This window comes from Helobdella robusta (assembly GCF_000326865.2).
Source record: "Helobdella robusta unplaced genomic scaffold HELROscaffold_3, whole genome shotgun sequence".
Classification (NCBI taxonomy): Eukaryota; Metazoa; Annelida; class Clitellata; order Rhynchobdellida; family Glossiphoniidae; genus Helobdella; species Helobdella robusta.
In genome coordinates, this window is record NW_008704501.1 from 876,802 (window position 1) to 896,037 (window position 19,236).

The 19,236-nt window shown below is 34.6% G+C and overlaps 4 protein-coding genes across 4 annotated transcripts; 2 read left to right on the forward strand and 2 right to left on the reverse strand.

Annotated features, from left to right (window-relative positions):
- Positions 1-109: 109 nt before the first annotated feature.
- On the reverse strand, positions 110-2,588 carry HELRODRAFT_161028 (hypothetical protein; the record flags this gene model as incomplete). The annotated part of the gene is made up of 4 exons (XM_009021010.1): positions 110-1,096; positions 1,232-1,499; positions 2,157-2,267; positions 2,410-2,588. 4 exons carry the CDS (start codon positions 2,586-2,588, stop codon positions 110-112), a joined length of 1,545 nt encoding a protein of 514 aa, XP_009019258.1.
- Positions 2,589-3,585: 997 nt separating this feature from the next.
- Positions 3,586-5,877, forward strand: HELRODRAFT_188502 (hypothetical protein; the record flags this gene model as incomplete). The annotated part of the gene is made up of 3 exons (XM_009021011.1): positions 3,586-3,606; positions 4,038-5,164; positions 5,366-5,877. Coding segments are annotated over 3 exons (1,659 nt in total), but the record flags the coding sequence as incomplete, so codon positions are not given.
- A 1,337-nt stretch (positions 5,878-7,214) lies between these two features.
- Positions 7,215-8,003, forward strand: HELRODRAFT_161031 (hypothetical protein; the record flags this gene model as incomplete). The annotated part of the gene is made up of 2 exons (XM_009021012.1): positions 7,215-7,300; positions 7,727-8,003. The coding sequence occupies 2 exons, from the start codon at positions 7,215-7,217 to the stop codon at positions 8,001-8,003; spliced, it is 363 nt and encodes a 120-aa protein (XP_009019260.1).
- Positions 8,004-8,218: 215 nt separating this feature from the next.
- Positions 8,219-14,879, reverse strand: HELRODRAFT_188504 (hypothetical protein). Its single transcript, XM_009021013.1, has 11 exons — positions 14,559-14,879; positions 13,888-14,030; positions 13,491-13,604; positions 12,568-12,627; positions 11,844-11,975; positions 11,466-11,485; positions 11,019-11,064; positions 10,663-10,771; positions 10,162-10,223; positions 9,809-9,918; positions 8,219-9,390 (listed from the first exon to the last, which is right to left on the reverse strand). The coding sequence occupies exons 1-11, from the start codon at positions 14,695-14,697 to the stop codon at positions 9,291-9,293; spliced, it is 1,035 nt and encodes a 344-aa protein (XP_009019261.1). The 5' UTR covers positions 14,698-14,879; the 3' UTR covers positions 8,219-9,290.
- Positions 14,880-19,236: the final 4,357 nt, after the last annotated feature.

The following is a 19,236-nucleotide window of genomic DNA, read 5'->3' on the forward strand; positions in this document are numbered from 1 at the left end:
CATCATCATCATCGTCATCATCATCTTCATTATTTGTTTCACCTCCTTTGCTATCATCATCATCATCATCACTTTTGTCGTCACCATCAGAGCAGATTGTTTCTCTAAATCATCCATCGATACTCATTTCATCATTATCCTCGCCAACATTAACCTCATCATCATTCCCGTCATCATCATCAGCAGCAGCATCAAGAGCAACATTATTTTCAAGTCCATCAGTCAAGACGCTGGTGTTCATGTCAGCAGAAGATTTCTCGTCATTGCCAACATTATTATTATTGTTGTTGTTGTTGTTATTGTTGTTATTGTTGTTATTGTCAGTATCATCGTTCATATTATTATCATTAATGTTCGTATTATTTTCAATGTTTTGGCCGCCAAACTTGTCGTGGTCATTATCATCATCATCATCATCGTCGTCACGCTCCGCTGCCAAAGCAATTTCAAATAAAATTTCACCATCGCAAATTTCATCATCATCATCATTGTCATCATCTTCATCGTCATCATCTTCATCGTCTAACTGTGGGGTCTTTGTGTCAACATCATCATCAACATCGTCATCAACATCGTCATCATCAACATCATCACCAACATCATCACCAACATCATCACCAACATCATCACCAACACTCAAAAAGATGATGATGCTGCCAACAAACTCAATGCCGTTGTTGGTCCAAGCATCATCGTCACCATCACCACAAGCATCATCGTCACTGACGTCATCACTATCATCATCAGCTTCTTTTTCCAGCTCTTTCCTATCAAGATTGCTGAATTTTGAAAAGGAAACTTTTTCATTTGTTCCACTCTCAGCTGTATCATCGTCATTTTTGTCATCATCATCAGCGTTAATAATATTATCGACAGCGGCAACACCAGCAACAACAACAACGACGTACTCACCATCATCATCATCTTCATCAGCAGCAGCAGCAGAGCAGGAAGCACCTGCCACCAACATATCATTCAGCAAGCAATTCAACGTAGAACAGTTGCAGCATCCACAGCAACTATCAACAGCAACGATCGCCACAACAACAGCCACAACAACATCAACAACAGCAATCAACTCAACAACATTTTCCAGCTTGAAAATATCATTGACTGCATTGCAAATTGAACGAAGAACAAATCCAACTCCACGGAGCGAAAATGAAATGACAAGAAAAACAAAACCAACCACTGATCAAACTGAAGCCAGAAAAACAAATTATTTCACAACTTTTGCATTAGTAGCAAAAATATTTGCAGCTGCAACAGTTGCTGCAACAGTTGCTGCAACAGTTGCGGCAACAACAGCAGCTGCAACAGCCGCAGTTGCTACAATAGCAATAAAAACAGCAATAAGAGCATCAAAAGTAGCGGCGATAATAAGGAGAGACGCGAAAAGAGCATCTACCGGACGGACGGGGAGGTGGGTGCATGCCCCCGTGCACCTCTCCCTCAAGACCTGGTCTCTCTTCTTCATACTCTCACCTCTCTGCTCCGGACTCGATCAAGTCAATATCTAATTAATTCATGTTGTTGTTTTGTTTTGGTTGTTGCTGTTTGTTTGTGTGTACGTTGTTGTTGTTGTTTGTTGTTGTTGTTGATGACGATGTTGTTGTTGTGTGTTTGTTTGTTGTTGTTGTTGATGATAATGATGATAATGTTGTTATTTGTTGTTGTTGTACTGCTGTTGATTGTTGTTGAAATTGTTGCAATGTTTTGATCTTTTATCGTACACTTTTTGGTAATAACGTTGTTGTTTTGGTTGTTTTGTTGCTAGCTCAACACTTTTTGTTGCACTATATGCTAGTTGATTGTTGCGCTTGTTGTTGCGCTATTTTTGGAGTATTTTTTCACATTAATGTTTTACACGGAGACAAATTTGAGAGCTGTGACGTTCCTACTTTACGTCGTTGTTGGGTGTCGTCTGTGCAGTTAGTTTCTTCTTGTCAGTATTGAAGTGACACTTGGTTTTGTTTATTGATATATTTTCCGGCTGGCATGCTCGCAACGATCAAAATCTTTCTCCTTACTCCGACTAACGGAACATTGAAAATAAATTGATCGTGTGTTTACATGTTTGGGAAGCAGACTGCAAATGTTGCAAGGGATGGTCTTTATCAATTCTTACGGCAAAAAAAGTAAAACTTGCAACCTACTTGCGACTTGAGTAGCAGGCTGTCAAGTTTGAGGCGTGGAGAGCTGACGTCCACCAGAAATGACTTCGTGACGAATGACAGCCCGAGATTACTTCGCTCGTCTGAAATTTACTTGCGAATAATTCAAATAATAAAAAAGCAATATAAATATAAACTATTACGACGATGCACAGCCAACATTCTTTAGAGACAACGTCAAAATAGGTGCTGTGTATGAATAAAGCAAAAGGTTAGATGTGTATGTGTAAAGTACGTGCTGGGTGTGATTAGTGGAAGGTCAGGGCGGGGGGTAGGGGGGTAGGCATGCTGAGGAGGTAATTTCTTCTGTTGTTGTGCACGTTTTTGTATCGGCAGCCACTGTCTGGCGTTCGCTGGCTGACGTGGAGACGGAAGAGCGAGGACTTGAAGCTGGCAGTCAAGTGACATCTTCATCTCTTATAAACCGGCGTCCAAACGAATTTGGTGTAAATGTCTTGAAACTGTGAAATTTTTTTTTAAGATAAAATAAGATTAAACAAAAAGTGAAGACGGATTAAAATATTAAAATCGTGACGTATTTTAATATTGAATCAATATGCAGTAAACATTAGCCAGCCATTCGACGTAAACTCTATTGACAAATATGAAATAGTATTAACAACACATTTAATATATAAAATCCTAAAATTAATTTTTGTTGTTGCACGATTTGTAAAAATTTCAGCACAATCGCTTTATGATTCTTAAATAAAAGTTTTTTTTTAGTATTTACATGAATTTTTATAAAAAGAAAAATTTGAAAAGTGCCAAGAATTTCATAATTTAACGATGCTGTTGGGACAAGTATTAACATGGTGGAATAAAATGAATGGTCACATAAAGTGGCAAACTTGGGCATATTTTGTTGAATCTTTTCGAATTGAATCATCATTTAATAACATTTAACCCAATCAATACTCAGTAACAAAAGTTGTCATATTCATGTAGAATTAAATTGAGTGACTCCCTTGCACAATCTTCCAATGGAATTTTGTAATCTCTCCCACTTTTTTTCATTTCCTACCTCCCTCTCTCTTCCTTCAACTACCAGCAATTTTTACAAGTCTACTTACGAAACGAATTGCCAGGAAATAAGGAAATAATATTTTCAATTTGACAGTTGCCGAAATGTACTCTTGACCAGAACATTCCTATTCGTCTTCGTCGATGAGTGTTGGCGAGTATCAAACCTCCTGAGTGAGTGCAGACAGACAGGGATTGATAATTTTTTGACTTGTCCAGCGCTTGAAATGTTTGCCTGGTGTTCGTGCGTGGTGATCGCCTAATTGTTTTGCATCTTTCTCTTTTGGAATTGACACAGATTGAGTTGAAATGTTATTAAATGGTATGCACATTCGAAATTATTCAACAAAATATGTCTTATAGTTAGTTGAATCAGAGGACTGCATGCATGAAAGCTGGATGTCTCATAGTAAGGCTTCTTTTTATGGTTTCTAGGCCATCTGCCTCAAGCTCCATACTAGTTTAATTAAAAAGTGAACCGTGTGCACATCAAGAAACTATCTTAGAAGAAATTTTAGTTGCCATTCAAAGTTGTTAAAATTAACACTCTAATGAGGATGCTGATGCAAAATTGTTACGGTGTGCATGTTTCATCGGTTGCAACCCAATCCAGAGAATCCACATGCATAGTATTCCGTTCATTGTTTAAACTAAATTGCCACTTCTTGAGAAACTGATCAAAAAATTTTGTTCATAATTTTTTTTTCAAGACAACCAGAATTGATTTGGTTATTTTTTGTGATGTCCGTTCAAAGTTTTTGAAGAAAAATGTGTCTAAGAAATGTTCTTTGATGTCAAATAATGATATCCTTATATGAGATCAAATAAACTACCTTGCAGTCACACGTGCGTGCAATCGATCGGGAGGCTAACAACAATTACATCTCAAACACCATTAGCAATAACAACAACAACAACATCATCAAAAACGACATCAAGCATGAACTCCGTGACAACAACAACATCTTAAATCATGACAACGACATTAACCTTGCCGATCACACAGACGAACCAACGAATCACTTCATTTCATTGCAGCAAATTGATTGGAAAAACAAACAAGCGAACAATTTCAGTGATATTTTCGAGGAAAATAAAAAGTTGGAGCGACGCAGCAAGCCATATCTCAGCAGCAAAAAATCGCTTCTCAAACAATATTATCAGATGAGATTCAAAAAGAAGAGTTATAACTCAAACATATCATCACCGACACACTCACCTAACGAGTATATCTCTTCAATTAACTCACATTCGAAGAAACCAAGTGCTCAAAAACATTTCATTAAGATGTTTCAGTTGCATGGTCGGAGAGAGTCATCATCATCGTCGTCGTCGTCGTCATCACCTGTGTTTTCCACATCATCACAGGCATCAAATCTATTCATACCAACTCCGCCATCGTTATCTTTAAAGTCATCATCAACATCATCATTCCCACTCGAGCCACCTTCATCATTAATTGCTAGCAGACATCGTCGGATGCGTCATTGCAGAAATGTCAGAAAAAAGTTTCCAATGACTCCATCCTCATCATTATCAGCATCATCATCTTCATCATCATTATCATCTTCAACCAACGATAACGAAGCTAGTGATGATGCTGATGATGAGATGAATTATCAAAATGACGAACATCACAAACAATACATCAACTCTCAGCCACAATCATTACCATTACTATCACCATCATCATCATCATTTTATTCCCTGGACAACGACCTGGAGAGTCCAGAGGTGTGCGTGTTTAGCGGGCGAGTGAGTACGAAGGAGAACTGGTTCGGCTACCTGGCGAACCTTACCATCGCAGGTGGCTACGGCAGCCTGGAGTTCGAGTTCTCCTACCTGGAGGAGCGCTGCTGCATAAACGTGCTCTTCTACTACGAGGACCAGCTGGCTGCCATGGGATCAAACAGCAACTGCTGGTCCAAGGAATACATCTTGAGGCACGAAGACGATCAAATTTTGAGGTTCCAATTTTTGCTCATTAACTTTTTGTTTTTCATGGATTTCATGGATTACAAACTTTAAAAACTACTTACATAATTAAATAAAATTTAAAGATGTTTGTTCTTTCACCACAGGTGAAACTTAAGAATGTTGTTTGGTATGTTGAAGCAAAACGCGGTCATTGAACTTTGCAAATTTAGAACTGATAATTTCATTTTAAGGCTCACTCCGAATTTCAGCTGGTCTGGATGTCAGCTGAAAAAAAGATTCAACCAGCCAAATCTAATCATATGCAAGGGGGGCAGGAGTTTTTCATCAATAGCTCCATCAAACTTAAATTATAGGCGCAGTGACGAAAACAAAAACGCCAACAACTTCAACGACAACTTCAACGACTACGGCCACTCCGACGAGAGCCACCACAACCACGTGAAGCCAAGAAACTCTGCCACTTGGTATGTAGCTCTCAGCAACTGTGGATCTCTCCATGGCTTGGAATTGAACTATCGATTGAAAGTTTACGGTCACACCATCCCCTGCCCGTCAGAAAATATTTCCCATCCAACTGCAAACAGTGGCAACAAAAACTACAAAACGAACAAAGATAACGATGCAAACTCAGCACCTGTTTCTTCAGTTTCTTCTTCGTCGTCGTCGTCATCATATCAACCTCGAAGACCACTCGATGCAGCTCAAACGCACGTGTCCGTCTCTGATTGGCCGGTGTGTACGTTGGAAGGTACGGTCAACACGACGCACAACTGGTTCGGGTTTGTAAAAAACATTTCCTTCCAAGATGGGGGAGGCCTCAGGTTCTTCTTCTCTCTACCTTACTCCATGATTGTTAGAAGCTTTCTATCAATATATTCGGCACATTAATTTTAATGTCATTTAAATCTGGTTTCAAATTAAACTATTACCTTACCTGCATATGCTTTTACTTATATAGGTACTGATGTATCATTTAACAGAAATTATATAGAACGCTTGTTTTCAAATTTAAACTTGAGCAACTCCCATTTAAATGTAGCTTTCATGCTGCAAGTTTAACGGGCATTAGCGCGGTGACTTTCTTCGAATGTCGTCTGGGCTAAACTTCAAACTACGTACGATTTGAGTGTTGGATAGGATATATGTGTGCACAGAGGATGTATGAACAGCGTGTTGTGTGAACATCGTGTTGTGTGAACATCGTGTTGTTTGAACATCGTGTTGTTTGAACATCGTGTTGCATGAACATCGTGTTGTGTGAACATCGTGTTGTGTGAACATCATGTTGTATGAACATCCAGCGTGCAAGTTGCAAAAAATTCAAGTGATTTATAGTAGATAATGAAATACTGTTGTTAATTTATTTTTGAGTTATTGGAAATTTAAACCATGAAAGCTCTATTCAACAAGAGTTACACTGAGTTTATTGAAATTACTTTTATTACTTTCTTTTTTTATTTTAAAATAGCCAAGTTTAGTAATTTTATATTTCTTACGTTTAATTATTTTTTAATTTTTAAATCGTGAGAAGTGTCCAAGTCAGCGAGCAACGCAGGCACATCTTGAATGGCGTAATAATGTTAACCTTCGCAATTGACAGCCGATGAACGTCTTGTTGTACCAGGACGAAGACATCCGCAAGTTGCACTGGGACCAAATCTGTTGGCTGAAGGAAGCCGTCATCGACAGCAAACACGTCATGGACAAAATAATGGAACTGACTCCCGTGTAAGATCTCGTCACCATTATATCCATTTAATTTCCGTTCGCATTTCCGCGTTTTTGTTAACATTTCCAATCATTTCGTGCAAATAAGCCGCCATGATTTTGAAACTTAAGACCTAACATTGTACCGCCAACGTTATCAAAATAAATTTACAATCGCATTGAAATGTGGCCACTTTAGATTAAACTTCTTACGGAGCTAAATGTTTAAATTTACCAGCATCATATTCTACCGTCACTCAGATATTCAACACACTCGTTTCAATTTAAGGACCAGGTGGAAACGGTAGAAGGTCGGTGTACATCAGTGCACGTCGTAAGTCGTACGCTCCTTCGTGTGTGCATGCATGCATCATGGATCTTCTTGATGGCTGCATCTTAACAGCTGCCATCAAGAAGTACATGGAAAAATGGAGTGCATGTATGAAAACATCAATCACGTGGTCGACCATTCTTCCCATTTGTCACCGCGCTAATTAATTAGTTAATTTAATAACTAACTCGCCGGAAAGCTTTTTGTAAAACAAGTTTCGTAAGAAAAAACTTCATTAAAAATAATCTAAATTTGCGCAAACTCATTTTGAACTGAACTATTTTCCTATTCAACAAAATATTCACTGCACCAATGCTCAGGTGCGTCGTCAAAGCAATAGGGACCACCACTACTACTTGCTAGCAAATAATTGGATAAAAAAAACGTGTCTGAATAAATAGTAACGAGATTTTTAAGCATAAAATCATGCATTTGTCTACATTTCATAAATAAAGTGACAATCACCAATAAAACAACATCGCAACACAACAACAACGATCAACTCAACCAACAACACAACAACCACTACCAACACAACACCGCCAAACCACAGCGCAGAACGACACGGGTGCGCGACAAAAGCGGGACCGAACGTGGAAGGCAACAATTTGACGTGCAGAGGCGAGAAGACGTTCACAGGCGACAGAAACATTTACATCGCCGTCAGCAACTGCAGAAGCAGAGAAGGCCTGTTGCTTAGCTACCGATTAGATGTCTACGGATATAAAGAAGGGACTCTCTGTTCGCGTGCAAGATTTCTAATTAGCGGAGACGGATTTGCACCGTGGCTCGTCATACTGTCCGCTCTTTGTCTTTTATGTTTAGTTTAGTTAATTAATCTCTCAATTAATTAAAATTAGCTTGAATGATTTTGTGTGACGTACCATGTGCGTCGCGTTGAGCACTACTTGTGATATGATAGCAATCGACGAGATGCGTTGTCTCCGTTTCGTTTTTTTTTAAATTACTCAATTTTATCCTACGTCATGCACAGTATTTATCATATATTCATCTATTTAAAGAATATTCTCGCGTTAATTCAGCTCATGGTCTCAAGTACAAAGCTGCGGGTGCGGTCAGCAGGGTTGCCACGAAACTATCCAAAACTCTATTTTAATAGATGCTAATATAACCGTGTACAAAATATATTTTCCTGTAATCAAAGCCACAAAGATGAATTATAAATTGATTATTATTAACGATAGAAACTCTCGCTAGTCCCATATTTCTTACTAACTCAATGAAAAATCTTGTTGCTTTTTAATAACATTCCGCAACGCAACTGATAGAAGCTTATTTCTCAGAAATGTAGTTAGAAACGGCGTGCATCTCCAGACTTGTTAACATCCATGTCTATGGCAAAAGCAACGCGCGCCAAGTCGTTACATCACATGCTCTCAAAATATAACTTTACATTCTCTTTTCATTAATATTTCAATTCATCTTGTTCCTATGAAGTCATTAAATATAGAGATGGAGAGATAAAGTTTGAAACGTGCATCATGACGTCAGATTGTCCATTTTCACTTTTACGCTAAAGTTTATGATTTTTAACGTTTTTGAAGTATGTTCTTGCAAGATATTTTTACAATTTTTAAAGCTCTAACTTTCTTATAATTTGATTTTCTTTCGTCGCCATCATCACCACTGACACCCGAACTTCATCACAACTTTGAAAAATGTCAATGCATTCAACAACTAGTTGAATGATGATCAATTAACCTAGCGGCATTGAGGCCAGAGTTTCTCTAACTCTGGTTCAACATAACATCATGATTCTGCTTGCAATGCAATCACTCCGTTGTAAATAATAATTTCGAATGATATCAATTAATTTAAATGTTTATTGTTACAATTTCATTAAATTTTGAATAAAAAAGTTAACAAATTATAAACCTTTTACTTTGCATATTTTGAAGAAAATAATAGAACACTTGACGAGACAAAGAAATGAATTGACAGACGACGTTGAGAAAAGACGGAAGTTTTGCAAAAATAAATAGAATTGCTATAAAATTACAAATCCATACAAAATCACATAAATGACTTCTCAGATTCACCTCACCATCCATCCCTACCAACACAACCACAAATTGTTACAATTGCTACAAGCGATCCTATAAATTCTTCTGGCGATCAGTCTCGCATTCGACACTGTCCACCTTGAGGCAGACTGAGTTGTAATGCTCACCAAGACCATAGGCGTGTTTGTGGTAACTGATGGGACAGATTTCAAATAAATGCGTATATATATTATTACATATATTATTATCATATATATTATTATTATTATTCTCTGGTCCGACCCATAACGGATGTAGACTATGAACGAGGATTGATTGATTGATTGATATATTATTACATTACAAGCGCAAATATTGTTCAGAAAGTTGACAATTTTGATAAACCGGCGTTTTATTTTTCTACTAGATAAAAATCTTAACAAGTTGAAATTGAAGAAATTATTAAGGGGGTACTGAAACTGACAACATGTGAATGACATATCATAATTCACCGGGGTGAATTATGATATGTACATTTTTAAACACAAATTAAATAGACAAATGAAATTAATCAACTTTGAGCTGTTAAAAATAAACTTTAAAATAATATATAATGACTGAGAAAAACGAACGTGACGATGATGGAGAGTTTATCCTTAAACTGAAGCCCGATGAAATGACTGGGAACATCTGCCTGCACCACCTCAATGCAAGCAGAGAAGATGTCCGACAGAGCTTTCAACTGCCGTTCATTTCATTGTTAGTCGGTTGTAAATTTAATCATATAAGATAATATTTTAAATGGCAGAATATAAATTAAAAATAAGCGCATCATTATTAATTGAGAAAAAATGACTTTTTGAATTCCCCTTCAAAAGATTAACCAGATAAGTAGGCCAAATTTATATTGAAATAGAAACAAATGAAAATAAAAACGCCACAACAAGTGGTGAGTGAAACAAATAGAATGGGCAGTAAAGATGACCTCTGCCTGTCCGCCCCATTCACATGTCTCTTCAACTCTGCTGCAGTAGTCCGTGAACTCATCTGCAACAAATATGAATATGGATGTAGGTTATGTGGCTGGTAGCAACAAATATGAATGAATGTGGTTGGTTGTAACAAAAGTGAATGATAAATGTTAATTTCAACAAATAGGAATGTACTTTTACTACGAAAAATAATATAATGCAATCAAAACAGCGTCAGTCAGGAGTGCCCAAAAAAGTTGTCATCGATATTGCACGCAATGATCTGACGAAGCAAGTAGTGCTTTAAATGTTGCTTAAATGGATTTAGAGATGGTGGTTCTCTGGCAGAAGATGGCAAGTTGTTCCACAGAGAAGGAGCACAAAAATAGAAACTCTTGTTGGTGCAGAAGACTTGCTAACAGGTTGATGAAATAAGTAGATGAGTTTGATCCGGAATGTTGTCAAAAATGACGACAAGCAACTTAAACAACGACGTGGAAAAAAGAAGGACATACCGTGAGTGAAGAGATCTCCTGAATGTTCGTGGACGAAGAATGGAAGGAAGTCATGGACGTTTTGTCGCATGTAGAACGAGACCTGCTCTCTTAACGATCCCACATCTGTCTGGTGGGTGGGTTGGTTAGTTGGTTGGCAGTTACCATCAAATTATTTATTAACATCATTGCTGGTAGGAATGGTAAAATTTTTACAACAATTCTTGCCGTTGATAAAAAAATTATCATTAACATTAACACTGCTTGTTTCGCTACTTTTACTTTTAGCATTAAGCGTAACTTAATTGAGATAGGCAGTTGTAAACATTTATTAATGAATAAAAAAACAAAAAATAAGATTAACATGTTTGTCTAACTTGGATGTTATTTTGTGAAAGTTGGTGCACCATGGAGGCATACAGGCTATCAAAAAAACACAAGTTATCAAATCAATTAACCATGCACATTAACTTTTGCATCAATAGTACGTTATTACAGGTTTACAATCTGTAAAGCAAATAAAAGAATGACAAATTAAAATTGATCATGGATGAGTCTCCATCTGACATCAGGCAAATGTTACAAAATAAAGTTTTCATGTATGCTTATAAAAAAAAGTAAATTTTAGTTTACGGTGGAGTTGCATGACGATGTTAAGTTCAATGGTGGCATGAGAGATCGAAAGAGTGCAAGTGAAGAACGAAAAGTTGTCACATCAACATAAATAAGCACACTTCAACAATTGGACAGCCATAAAATGAAAACAGAAAAATGAACGAGAAGTGATTGGACGAACATGTGAACAACAAAACATGCACACAAACCAATTCCCATCAGAAGGAACCTGAAACAAATAAATAATTAATAATTTAATAATTAATATTTGTAAAAAAAAAACAATGCACGTTTCAACACTGTACATTTATTAAATAAATGAAATAATATAAATAAGTACAAATAACGAAATGTCAGTGTTCAATGATGACAAATACATAATAAAATGTAAGTGAACATATAAGCAGAACATAAGTGAACAAACATAGATAACGAAAGTGAACGTACAGAGAACAAAAGTGAACATACATACAGAGCAAAAGTGATAGTACATAGAGAACACAAGTGAGCATATGTAGAGAAAATAAGTGAACACATATAGAGAATGTAAGTAAACATATATTGAGAACATAAGTGAATATGCATACAGTGTACATCTGAAGGTTCCTGTCGTCGAGGATTTGTTTGAAATGGTTTTCCTCGATTTTTCGATTGCTTGGTTCATTTTCCTCCAATCTGATCCTTTCGTTCAACTCACATTCTTTCTGTGCTTTCTTGGCCTTATGAGATGTTTGTTAATCATTTGATTTCTTTGTTAATCATTTGATTTTCTCATTAATCATTTAATTGCTTTGTTAAACATTTGACTTCTTTGTTTAATAACAAAATTTAAATAATGAATGCAACAACTCAGCTCAGCTGTTTCAACATGTCGTATCAAAGGCTTTTGTAAAGGTTTTAATCATTTTTATTGCCTTCAAACTTAGATTGATATCATCATCATTATCATCACCATCATTATCATTGGTGAGAACATAAGAGAATGCAGGAGTGACAACATCCAATAGATATCCAGATATAATTCGGGTATGATACAGACATTTCACAGATATCATATAGATATGTTCAGAAGGATATGATAAAGATATCATTTAAATAGGTATTGTTGGTGTGCTTGTAAGCACCCTTTTAAAAGATCTCAGAGGCGTTAACGATTATTGCAGTACATTGCGTAGCACTTTATTAAAGCAATGCAATGAATGGAGAGAAAAAAGGCCTTAGCACAGGCAAGCTTGGACAAAACGATGGTGTCTCAGCTTTTTACGAAATTGAGTAACAGACAACGCACGAAGATCCCTAGGCAAACCATACCAGGCAGTAGGACCCGCTACGCAAACAATTCCAAGTTTGTGTCAGGTACAAACAGTAAACCTGAATTGTTGGAGTGCAATGTTTGACTCAGCAGTGGCATTGTTCTAAGAATGACTCTGTCAGTTAAATATTTAGTTAATAAATAATACAGAAAGAGAACATATTTAAAACAGAAACAATACAAATAGAGTACAAATATAACATAGATATGATAATTGTAATAAAAGTGCACAATGAATTGCAATATGAAAAAAAGAACAATAAAAAAAAACTGGAAAATAAAACTGTCCAGAAACTTTAGAGGACTACAAAGGTATTGAAGCTCAAAAATAATGAAACAAATGTTGTTAGTAGAGAAAAAAATAATAGATGAAAAACAACTTGGATTTACTCAAGACAAAAAACTATAGAAATAATTTCCATCACATGAAAAATATAAACTTGTAAGAAACAGTTACTATATTGTATTCCAGATTGATCATATTTCAGATTTATCATATTTCAGATTGATTGTATTTCAGACTTCTAGGACACCTCTTTTGAGTGATCTTCAAAAGTGCTTCTCAAAGTTTCAGTTTGTTAAAAAAAATGATGTTTCCAGTCATTTTTGAATTCCTCATGGTTTATTGTGTTGCATCTGTTCAGTTCAGCGGCAACTAGAAATCTCCTCCCCGCAAAATGAGCAGATGGAAACAGCAGAAGCACCAAGTTACTAATGTTAAAAGACCAACCAGTCACCTCAGAAACAAGCCTTAGATTCATCCACAAACAATCCACACAACAAACACAAACAAAGACACACACAACAAACAGCCCAGCTGCATTGGATAACAATAATGTCACATTTCAAACGTTCCCAGGCTTCATACTATTAACGCATCAGATTGAAATTTCAAATGAAGACAACAAATAATTTAACATACCCGTCGTTTCTGAGATTTTGAAATTCTAGGGACAATATCTACAACAGAATTTTCAACAAAATCCCCATCTATTGTAGCATCCACATTTTGTGACATTTCAGTTAATTTTAAGGCCTGGTTTAAAAGATGACATTTGTAAATTTTTTAATTGAATTATTACATTTATTTTAAAAAACATTCGGTGATAAAACGTATTTTCAGATGATTGTTTTCAATGAGAACTGTTGGTTAAATTTCACAAAATTGTACCGGTTAATGAATTAATTTGAGCAGTAAAAGTACCAAGCCGGTGAAGGCAAGCCTCAGCATAACTGAAGCATGTATAGGGCCCTCTACAGTCAAATAAAAAATGTGTTCCCCAATAAATGAACAGTCCTAAAACAAAATAAATAAAAACCTTCATTTCATTATGAATCTGAATTAATTCTTCCTGCTGTTTCTCATCCAAATCTTTTTCAAGAATGGCAATCTGTGCCAACACGTCTCTCTTCTTCCTTTTGTCTCCTTTCGTAGCTGTGTGCTTCAGTTTCTGGATTTCAGCTAAAGTGATAAAACAGTTTAATCAAATAAAAAAAAATTAAAAACAATTTCCAAAATAATTTATTTGTTGGCAACACAATATATAAAGTTTAAATTACAATCAGTTTTAATGAATTACAAAAACTCTGGTAGCTTATTAAGTTTAGTTTTTAGTATTAAGCTATAAACAGAAAAAAATTCTAAAATTAATATTATTAATTTCTAAATTTTTAATATAATAATAATCTGTATTGAATTATTAATTACAGAATAATTTTTATAACTACTTTACTGACAACAAATAAAAATAAAATAATACTGGCTGTAATAAACTAGCACTACTTAAACCTTAAAGTACAAACCAAAAACATGACCTTACATTTTTTATTTGCTACTAAGCTGTTCTAAAGTTTAAAGTCTAAGCTCTCCTACAGACTCTAAGACGTAAGTATCTCTCATATCCTATCTCTATGTCTGTATCAATTCATATTTGGCAAATTTGAAATTAATTATCTACAGAACAAAATTATTTTCAATACTTAGTCACACCTTGTAACTCTTTGCGTTCTTTTTTTTGTCTGGCTAAACATTCAGCTTCCAAGTCGGCAGACGCCAAGTCGCCATCATGTTCATCTTCCCCTTTCACTTTTCCACTGTCACCAGCATTTAAAAAATGTGGAGTGGTCATCAACAATATTAAGCTAACCAAAAAAGTGCAAAGTGGTATGCTGATTAAAAATGCAATATTTTAAATTCTTTATTTAAGTTACGTTTCCGGTCACTTATCTTAAATTATTAAAATAATGGCTTTTAATTACTTTAAATTTAAAACACAAAAATCGAGCGATATATTGGTGCGTACAAAATTTAAAAGCAGACCAAAGAAAAATAGACTAAGTATCTTATAGTTAAATTTTTACAATTGAATCACATTGAATAATTAAAATTATGAAATATTTTGAAATTGCGTCATAAATTGAAAATGACGTCGATATTAATTCTTATAAAACAAATTTTTCACTTAGATAATTTGTATTTTTAGTTAATCTTATTTTTTAACAAATAAGAAACTTAAATAGAAAGACTTAGGCCCATGGATATATATATATATATATATATATATATATCAATCAATCAATCAATCATTGATCTTCAATTGTCCTTCGAGGGACCGTCGAGGCCGATAGTGTACATCAAAGCATGCTTTTTATTTTTATTTTTTCCTTTCTTCTTTCCAAAAACCTCTTTTCTATCTTTATTGTTTATTGTAACTCGCTCTACTATGGTCTTCCTGAATCTTCCTGATTCCAACTTGTCTATCCAAAACATTATATATATATATATATATATATATATATATACAATATTCTATAAATTCTACCGAATGTTTGGCGTTAATATGTTTGTAGTTCGTTTTTTCGATTTTTCTCACTAAAATTTTTTGGTGAACGTTTAGTTTATTAAAATTCAAAATAAACTTATTTTCCGAATTCATACTGCAAATAAGGCCATATTTCGATTCCGAATGAATCATCATCAGTGCGGTTGATGTTTATATAGGGTAATATTGACTTGTCAAAATGAACTTAGATTGAAATTAGGTGTCAGGTTTCTTTATGACCAGCCAGGTCATAATCAAAAATAAATATACAACAAAAAATGACAACCTCACTCCCAACCCGGCGCTTAACCAACAATGAAAACAAAGAAGTAATAAAAACTAGCATTGTAAATAGTGACAAAGAAGAATATGATGCTATCGATCATGGACGTCTCGATAGCTAGTACTATCGAGAATTCCATGCTATCGATGAAGAAAAGGAGACCAAAGTAGATGACCAGCCAATAAAGAAACCTGACACCTAATTTCCATCTAAGTTCATTTTTACAAAGTCAATATTTCCCTATATAAACATCAACCGTACTGATGATGATTCATTCGGAATCGAAATATGGCCTTATTTGTAGCATGAATTCGGAAAATAAGTTTATTTTGAATTTTAATAAACTAAACGTTTACCAAAAAACTTTACTGAAAAAATCGAAAAAACGAACTACAAACATATTGACGCCAAACATTCGGTAGAATTTATAGAATATTGTAAAAATTATGGTCTATTACCAACATATATATATATATATATATATATTAATGAAAAATTTAATGAATCGCTAATTCAAAGGATCTCAAAAGCGCTATCAAAAAAAATATCATGGCATAATCAACAAAAATAAAGGGTTATCAGTGCATTTCAACGAAAAAAATTATAAGAAAAAACACAGTCTTCATTATTTCCTTAATCTAACATGGCACAATAAACAAAATAAATCACTCCGTTATAACTAAAACAAGTAAGTTCAACGAATTACGACGAAAATAAGTAAGTTTTCAGTTTTCTTTTAAAATCAGGCAGGTTCAACTCTGGATTTCTTAGAAAGGCAGGCAAATTGTTCCAAACAGACGGTCCCAAGACGGTGATGTTACGAGACTCCATATGAAGACATGAAACTGGGACTAGCAGCAGGTTCAAATCATGAGACCTCAGATGCGTTCCAGAAGGAGGTGCCAACTTCTTTGCAAACATTTCTGACAAATAAGATGGTGCATGACAATTTATTGACTTGTAGACTAGAGTTGATATATTGAAGATTGTTTTTTTTTACGGTTAGCCAGTGCAGTTGTTTCAGAATTGGTGATACATGATCATATTTTAAACCGCCGACAACAACCTTTGCAGCACGATTCTGCAATGACTGTAATACAGATAAATGTTTATCAGGTAAATCGTAAAACAGACTATTACAATAAGCAATTCGTGAGTGCACGAAGGCATGAACCAGAGTCTGCAACGTAGTAGTGTAAAGAGATCTACGTATTTGATTGAGCTTTCTTATTTGGTATATGCATTCAACGGGAAGCATTCTAATGTGATCTTTCATCAACAAATTGGAATCTAGAATAAATCTCAGACTAGTAGCTTTTTGGCAAAACGGGATGACACTGTTTTTGATAATGATTGAATCAGTTTCTAACTTCAAAAGCTGTTGCCACGTACCTACCGGTAAAAGTTTCGTTTTACTCTGATTCAGTTTAAGAGCATTGTTTTGCATCCACAAATCAACCTTTGATAAACATTCAACCAATCTGTCCAATTTGACCCGGAAAGTACCAGGCTTACTGGTAACAATAATTTGTATGTCATCCGCAAATGCATGATATGAGAAACCAAATGATTCGATTACTTTGAATACTTCAGATGTATACAGAAGAAACATAACAGGACCCAGAACCGAACCTTGGGGCACAACAGACAAAACTATATTGACCTTGTACAGTTTACCACCAAATGATACCTGCTGAGTTCTACCAACCAAATACGATTCAAACCACCTTAACACAGCACCAGAAAATCCAAAAGTAACTCACAATCTCTCTAAAAGTATTTTGTGATTTACACAATCAAATGCGGATGACATATCGAGGAACACCATCATAAACGTATTCTGTTGATCGATAGCCCCATAGACATCAGACAGAACCTTTAATAGAGCCGTTTCAGTTGAGTGGTATTGCCTGAAACCTGATTGATAAATCTGCATTAAATGATTATTCTCTAGGTGAGTGAGTATCTGTTTAACAACCACACGTTCGATTATTTTAGATATGAAAGACAAATTGGATAGCGGTCTATAGTTTTCAACATTATTCTCATCAAGATTGTGTTTTTTCAGTAGTGGAGTTATATATATATACAGTGTTGTATAGATTACTTTTGGAAAGTAAAAAATTAAAAATTACAAATTACTTTTAAAATTAGCTTGAGATTACAAATTACAGATTACTTTGCAATGATGTGTCCGATTACAGATTACATCATCAAACTTTTGGAAATTACAGATTACATCATAAGAATTTTATTTAATGAATGTCACATAGTTTTATGAATTATTGAATTATTAAATTGTAATTATTCATAAAATAATTTAAAAAATTGCATTTTTTTAAATTTCATGAAATTTCAAACAAGTTTGAACCAGAAGCGACTTTGCTTATCCTGCTTCATAACGTTCTTGAGCAGACCAACTTTTTAACATTACGTGGGTGGTCTAATTAAAAAGCATACGACGTCAATGGATAAACTATTTCTTTTGAATAAGTCATTTTTTTAGTTTTTTAACTTTAAATTTTAAAAATCTTAGGTATTGTTGTCGTTAAAGTAATCTAAAATAAAGTAATCGTGACACCTGTTTAGATTACAGATTATACAAAAAATGTAATTTGATTACAGATTACAGATTACTTTTATAAATGATGCGATTACAGATTCAAAAAAATGTAATCGATTACGTAATCGGATTACTTGTAATCCGATTACTATACAACACTGTATATATATATATATATATATATATATATATATATATATATATATATATATATATATATATATATATATATATATATGTTAGTAATAGACCAATCAATCAATTAGCTTATAAAGCGCTATTTCCGCGATGTTCAACAGCGCTCCTCAATGAATTTTGAAAACAGATGGGTCTTGAAATCCGCTCTGAATTTCGCAAGTGATAGAGAAGTAGTCAGAAAAGTAGGTAGAGAGTTCCAAAGAAAAGGATCAGAAAAGCAAAAGCAGATTTGGCAAAAGAGTGTTTAACACGAGTTAAGAAAAAGCGAGAACAAAAAGACGATCGTTAACCGGGGCGTTTAGGTTCAATTAATATATTTGATAAATACTTAGGAAATAATTTAAATTGAGACTTATACATAAACGTGCAAATTTTAAAAATTATTCTATATTTTAAAGGTAGCCAGTGCAAGAGAACAAGATAAGAAGATATATGAAAAAAGAAAGGGGCACGAGCAACTAGACGAGCAGCAGAGTTAAAAGCTTTACTTAAAGGATAGAGTATAGAGTCAAGAAGACCATAGTAGAGTGAATTACAATAATCAATCCTAGATAAGACTAACGAAGTAACAAGAAGGAGAAGAGTAGGATCATCAAGAAAAGGCAAAAGTTTTTTTATTCTACGTAGATGAAAGTAAGAGCTTCTAGCAACACTATTAATCTGAGAAGAAAGAGACATAGTAGAATCAAAGATAAAATCTAGACTACGAAACTTATGAGAGACATCAAGAGTTTTAGAATCAGGTAAGATAATAGGAGGAATAGTAATAGAGTGTTTAGATTTATTAAAACAAATTAGTTCA

Excerpts from the sequence above, each read along its gene's own strand:
- HELRODRAFT_188504 (XM_009021013.1), bottom strand. The coding sequence starts at position 14,697 with ATGACCACTCCACATTTTTTAAATGCTGGTGACAGTGGAAAAGTGAAA. Across the intron at positions 13,605-13,887 it reads AGATTCATAATGAAATGAAG|GCCTTAAAATTAACTGAAAT; the intron begins GTTTTTATTTAT and ends CTTTTAAACCAG. Across the intron at positions 9,919-10,161 it reads AATGGGGCGGACAGGCAGAG|TTGAAAGCTCTGTCGGACAT; the intron begins GTCATCTTTACT and ends AATGAACGGCAG.